General features: G+C 36.1%; 1 protein-coding gene across 1 annotated transcript; it reads left to right on the top strand.

The window, feature by feature from the left end:
• Positions 1–6,143, top strand: LOC306760480 (arfaptin-2-like). The gene is made up of 10 exons (XM_079246338.1): positions 1–173; positions 357–465; positions 968–1,076; positions 1,510–1,572; positions 2,116–2,196; positions 2,344–2,444; positions 3,070–3,291; positions 3,365–3,522; positions 3,611–3,785; positions 4,914–6,143. The coding sequence occupies exons 2-10, from the start codon at positions 367–369 to the stop codon at positions 5,067–5,069; spliced, it is 1,164 nt and encodes a 387-aa protein (XP_079102464.1). The 5' UTR covers positions 1–173; positions 357–366; the 3' UTR covers positions 5,070–6,143.
• Positions 6,144–6,484: the final 341 nt, after the last annotated feature.

Genomic DNA, 6,484 nt, shown 5'->3' with positions numbered 1-6,484 from the left:
CAGACAGTCATGTAAACGATTTAAGGATAAATGATCATGTTTATTGCATGGAACCATACGTTTAAAAAATAATGGTTGTTTTTCCGCTGAACTGACGCCACATTTCAAGTCAACCATCAGCGAAATTGCGATATATTTCTGTGTCGCGCGACTGGACTTGGCTCCTTACAGTGGTGAGAATAGGAAGCTAGCTTGTCAGGTAGCGACAAGCAGCCACATCAGCACCGCTCAAATTACAAGTCGTGTTAGCATCAGTGTTAATGTGCTGTTTTTCTGCTTCGATGTGGATTAAAACGCTGCAACATTAGAATTTAACCAAAGTGGAAATATTTGAACATTTTGCGCCTGTCTTGCAGAGATTTCATCATGGCAGATAGTATCATGAGCAAGGCTGCTACCATGGAGATCCCCATTAATAGCAATGGAGATACTGGGACTCTCCCAGAGGATGACAGCTTGGAGCAGGTCAGTCACGTTTTCTTTTACCTCACTGATATCATTGTTCTGGTACACGCATGATGTTATTTTGTGCTCAGGTTGAGTTTTTTGTTCTTTAAATTAGCCCGGTAATAAAGCTGCTGGGGCCAAATGTTACCTAACTCTGCACAGGCCTTCAGCTGCATATTCCACTACAGCCTTCAATAATTGCAAGCAAATGGTGACATAAATGGGAAAAAATAAAGAAAAAAGTAGATTTAGTCGGATTTTTTCTTCTTAAAATGTAATATTTGAAATAAAATCGCGAATAGATACCAGAGTTTTTTTTTATAAAGTAAAAAATAAAAAGAGCATCAAGCAAATGAACAGTCTTGCAGGTATTTAACTCTTAGAATTTTTTTTAATGTATCCAATGTGTTTACTAAACTCATCACTGCTTATAAACTGTAATCATGTGATCTTATTTCCTATTCTTTAAACCGTAAATGAGCTCTATTGCAGTTCAGTTTTCCCTATTTTTATGTACCAGGATCTGCAGCAGGTGATGGTGTCTGGACCCAACCTGAACGAAACCAGCATTGTATCGGGAGGTTATGGGGGACCTGCAGGCGGTATCATTCCTACCAGCTCTATTAAAGGTACTGCAAGCACACCAGACTGCCTCTTCAGGTCTTGTTGTGTTTTTGAGTCGTCAGTGGACACATTATGCTCTATTAAAGTATCACAAATTTAAGATGAATTAAGCAAGAGTTTCAGTTTTTTAGCTCATCGTATAGATAACTACAAATCAGGTCCATGTAATTTACTTGAACAATGTCTTTTTGTGGCACACTCTTCCAACCACTCTTTCTTTTCACACACTGTTGATTGTCAGACGCAAGCTGCGATGAGCTGTGCCAGAGATCTGTCAGTATTGTAGCAATCCTTCAGTAACTGAAAGAGGTCGATATTTAATGCACCTTTAAGAAACCAGAGCAAAGCAAGAACCTCTCCACCTTGTATTTAATGTGTCACAAGGGAGCTGCTGACCTCTAGACTGCTGGTTTATATTACAAACATCATATTCCATAGGGCCTGCAGTTTGCTTCAATCCTGAGTATCTGGACAGAAGACGAGCCCCTGCACCAGGACCAGGTGGCTGTGTACTCTGACAACCATCTTTTTGCTTTCTTACTTAACCTTTATATGTTGAATTCTTTGGCCGTTTTACAAGAGGTTTTTGAATTGCTTGACTCTATAAGGAATTGTATGCAGTCTGGCATGTAACTACTGAACTCACAACAGCAATAAATGTTTGGGTAACTTTCTGGACTGAGGATGCACTCGTTTGATATAACAAGGCTGTAACTTGATATGATGTGTTGGTGTCCAAAAAGAATGGCCTCCTCTGTGCTGTAAAAATGCATTGTAGATAACTGTTTGTCATTACCTTGCACAAATGTTTTATCCTATTCCATCCACATGTTTTTTATCCTGCATGAGGAGCCTGCATGGTGGATCCATTAACCCCTGCTTATCACATATCCTCTGTCACCAAGCCTGAGTTCTTTCCTTCAGTCTATGTTCTCTGCTGCTCAGAGAGCATAGCACTGCCAAGACCATTTGCACACGTCACCTCACTCATTTTATATACCCTCTTCTCATTTCTGCTCTTCATCACCACCATGCTCATTTCAGACATTCGCATGAAATCCAGGGGTGTTAACTTGAGTAACTCTTCAGCCAGTCGACTTGTTCATCACGCAGACCAGCATCCAGGTACCATCAAGCTCCATGTCCATTCTGTTGTCTGTTTGCCACTTATTGTCATGAATTCATGTTATAAACTACCAGGTAGGAAACTTTGACAGGACAACATACAGTTACATTTCCTTTATTTTTCTATTTTATTTCTTTCTCTTTCAGGCTCTTTGAATCATAACACTAATTCAGCTGAAGAGCTTTCTCGTGGTGTGGCAGTGGAGAAGTTGGACAGTGTAAAGAAATGGGGCATTAATACATACAAGGTATTGTTGACTATGCAGGGATATTTATTTAAAGAAGTTGTATTAAATAAATTGATTCCTTAATACTATCACATTAAACTTAGCTCCATAGTATTCCCAGTAGGTGGCAGTATGGGATCCATTCTGAAAAGGTTGAAATGAACATGGTGGCAAACAGGAAATAGAGTTTCTGGCAAGAAGCAAACAAATTATGATGCATGTATACAGGAAAAAAGTAAGGGATAACTTCACTAATTTTTTTTCAATGTGTACTTCTTTCAATTGTTCCTTCTTGTCAGCTAATAGGATGTTAAAACAGCTCATTGTTCAGGTCATGTGATCAACTTCAGACCAGATTTCCAGTAGGCACTTCAGTATGTCCTAATCCACATTATGCCTTTTCTAAAATAAATAAATTAATTAAAAAAATCATACACTATTTTAAATGGTGCACAAACTTTTTTTTTTTGTAAAAAATGAATCTTTATAGAATTTAGCTATAAAATACATAAATATAAATGAATGTACAACAGCTGAAATGGTTTAAAATGAGCAGTTTTTGCACTTTTGCATGCTAATTCCATCATATTTGTCCAACACTGTGCTTAACTCAGTCTCCTTTTTTTTTTTTTTACACACTTTTCAGTGCACAAAGCAGATGTTCTCGGAGAAGTTTGGCAGAGGGTCACGCACCGTTGACCTGGAACTTGAGGCTCAGATTGATGTGTTGAGAGACACCAAGAGCAAGTATGAAAACATCCTAAGACTGGCAACTGCACTCATCACTCATTTTCAAAACATGGTGCAGACGCAACAGGCTCTCGGAGACACATTCACTGACCTGAGCCAGAAGTCTCCAGAGTTACAGGTACAGCATCAGAAAAGCTCTCAATGTTATGTAATGTGGAGCTGATGTGTAAAGCTTGTGTGTTTCTCTACAGGATGAGTTTGGGTATAACGCAGAGACACAAAAGCTGCTGTGTAAGAACGGTGAAGCTTTGCTTGGTGCCATAAACTTCTTTGTGTCTAGTGTGAATACCCTGGTTAATAAAACCATGGAGGACACTTTGATGACTATTAAGTTGTATGAGAATGCAAGGTAAGACACCTTGACATGGTGTTTTAAGTTGGAAGCCTGTAGGATGATCACTTGGAAAATGATTTATTTTCTACTGTCTTGTGTTCAGACTTGAGTTTGATGCATATCGTTCTGATCTGGAAGAGCTGAGCTTGGGTCCGAGGGATGCAGCTGCCATGGTTCGTATTGATATGGCTCAGCATGACTTCCAGGTCCACAGAGAAAAATACGAAAGGCTTCGGAGTGACGTCACCATTAAGCTTAAATTTCTTGAAGAAAATAAGGTTTGTTTAATACATTTCTGCATGTGTGCTAGATTTTATTTTAATTGGTCAAACTCCACTTGTTTAATATTGAGTTATACAAAAATACTGCTTACATGGTATACAGTGATACCAAGATAGCTGATCATAGGAGAACATTTGTACAGTGATACCAAAATAGCTGATCATAAGAGAACATTTGGTTAATTTTGGAGAAAAAAAAATAGAAAGATTGGAGATTATTTTTTTCATTTTTATATCCTCACAGTCACATTGTCTTTATTATAAGTGGTTTCAATTCTAACAAAGCTTTTGCTGAGGCTAAAAACAACCCCGTTTTCTCAATCTCATTGCACCTGATAATGCTGATAAGTCTCCACTGTAGCTCTGTTAACTTTTGATGCTCTGAAGTGCTGACATTGTGACAATAGTGTTGAATGTTTTTATGAATCCTGTACAAAGCAACACAAGTGTAACCACACCCAACTTGTTGGTCATTGACGCTGGTTGTGGTCTGAGTTGAAACAGACTTGTAGTTTTAATTCCAATAAGGTACTAAAGTATTGCATTTCTATATTCATTATAAAACACTTTTGATGCAATTATTCTATTTGAAAACATATTAAAACATGTTGTGAAATTATATTTAGATTACACAGTATATGTGACATATTTACTCTGATTTTGATTAGTTTTGTAGTTCCTTTGTTATGTCAGCATAGCTGTTTGGACTAGTTAGAGGTCATTTTAAAGAAGGAAAGTACCAGTAAAGAGATTTCTGCCATGAAAATACTTATTTTTAGTTTTTATCAAGGATCTAATTTAATTGAACGGATCAAACTGGAAAGAGTAAGCCATTTTTGGTCAGGAAGAACCATAATTTGGTTGCCACAGATTAAAGTAAGAATGCTTCTGATTTGTTGTTTCATTTAGTGTAAACAAGAGATTTTTAAAGGGATAAGATCCACATATTTGTTAGTTATTAACAGAAATTTTAAACAGCATATTTGATGAATGAGGCAACATATTTGTGAAGAGTTCAAGTGAAGATAAAGCGGATTTTTAGGAAAGTATTTGATACTCTCTAAATTCTTTGAATAGTTTTTTTTTTTGTAACAGAACAATGTGTTTCTTTTTTATCTGTTCTAGGTGAAGGTGATGCATAAGCAGCTTCTTCTCTTCCACAACGCAATCTCGGCTTACTTTGCTGGCAACCAGCAGCAGTTGGAACAAACTCTAATACAATTCAATGTAAAGTTAAAGCCCCCAGGAGCAGATAAACCATCCTGGCTGGAGGAGCAGTAATGAGCACACATGAGTTCAGCTGCTTAGCGTATACAGTGGCACCCTGATCATTGAGAAACGTGACATGTGGATAGATGGACAAAAATTAAATGGTTAAAGGAGTATATTGTAGGGTCAGAACCAGCCAGAGATTGCTCTTTTTTTAAATGTTTTCCAGTATAATTTATTACATTGATGACAGGATTTTTTCTTTGTTGTTAAATCTCAGCTTCCTTTAGCTATTTTATTACTCTTTATAGTTAGCACAATCATTTGAACATCATTTATTTATGTACAAAATCATGGTCTTCTGTGGAGATTCCCCTATGCAGGTTTTGCACATGTATATTTTTGTTTGTTTGCATTATTTTTTTTATTTGTCAGTAGATATCTCTGTCTTTTCTGTGTATGTTGTATCGAAGGAGCTCCACAAATTGGATTAATGAATAAATAAGACACTGTTATGAGGTATAGCCCTTATTTTCGAAAATATATTCCCAACTTATTTCCCGAATTTTACTGGAAAAAATATCAGAATATAGCAACATTTTCTAAAATGTTTCTTTGTTTCTTTCAAAAACAACACTTTCTTTTTAACATTAAACTTTAGTTGGCAGTATATTAGTTTTTTCTAAGCACTCATTTCTTAAGTCTTCTAAATTTTGGAACCCTCAGATAGATTATATTGTTACGATTGCAGCAGCATTATGAATATTTGTCTTTTCTTTCGCCCTCCAGATGGAAGCAATGCCTATATTGGAAGTTTTAATACAAATTGCAAAGTTCTTTACTATTAGAAAGATGTTTAAATCTGAACATTGTTTAATTATATTAGAAGGTACCAGTGTGCAACTAAAAAGTCTTAATTTTTCTTTGAGACTTATTCTCCAAGTCTCAAGTGCACATTAGGTTCAATTACAATTGTCTGCGTCTTTCCAAGATAGAATGTATGAGTACATTTGTTATATTTTGTGTTATTCATTCACACGTTTGTAACATAACTTTGTATGTTACTGTTATTTCTTTAAGGTTCTAGTCAGCTGGTTGTATTTATCTTGTTCTGCATATCCAATAAAGTGCTGGATGTTTTGTTTCACCTCAATGTGTAATTGACACAGATTCGCCAGTGTCACGCGTGTATAGTTCACAAGAAACCCAAGCTCATGTTATATGTTGATAATGAACATTATTAAACAATAGAATATGCAGTTAACATTATTTTCTTGAGTTATCATTTATACTTAATTTTTCTGGCATTCTTTTTTTTTTTTTTTTTTTAATAACTCTGGTCGGGTCAAACTAATGTAACTTGATAACTGTTTCACACTGAATCGCACTGATCACTGCACATTATATTTGGGAATATTTGCAGCGGTTTAATTTTGTTGCCCAAGGAAAGACTTTTTACTGACTAACAACAGCACAAAGTAAACTTT

This window comes from Telmatherina bonti (assembly GCF_933228915.1).
Source record: "Telmatherina bonti genome assembly, chromosome: 9".
NCBI lineage: Eukaryota > Metazoa > Chordata > Actinopteri > Atheriniformes > Telmatherinidae > Telmatherina > Telmatherina bonti.
Note: the sequence above shows the minus strand (reverse complement) of the source record. Positions and strands in the feature narration are given on the sequence as shown.

Bases quoted from the DNA above. Each gene is read 5' to 3' on its own strand.
- LOC306760480 (XM_079246338.1), top strand. From the start codon at position 367: ATGGCAGATAGTATCATGAGCAAGGCTGCTACCATGGAGATCCCCATT. The intron at 2,197-2,343 runs GTACCATCAAGC...TTTCTCTTTCAG, and splicing joins TCACGCAGACCAGCATCCAG to GCTCTTTGAATCATAACACT. The intron at 3,292-3,364 runs GTACAGCATCAG...GTTTCTCTACAG, and splicing joins AGAAGTCTCCAGAGTTACAG to GATGAGTTTGGGTATAACGC.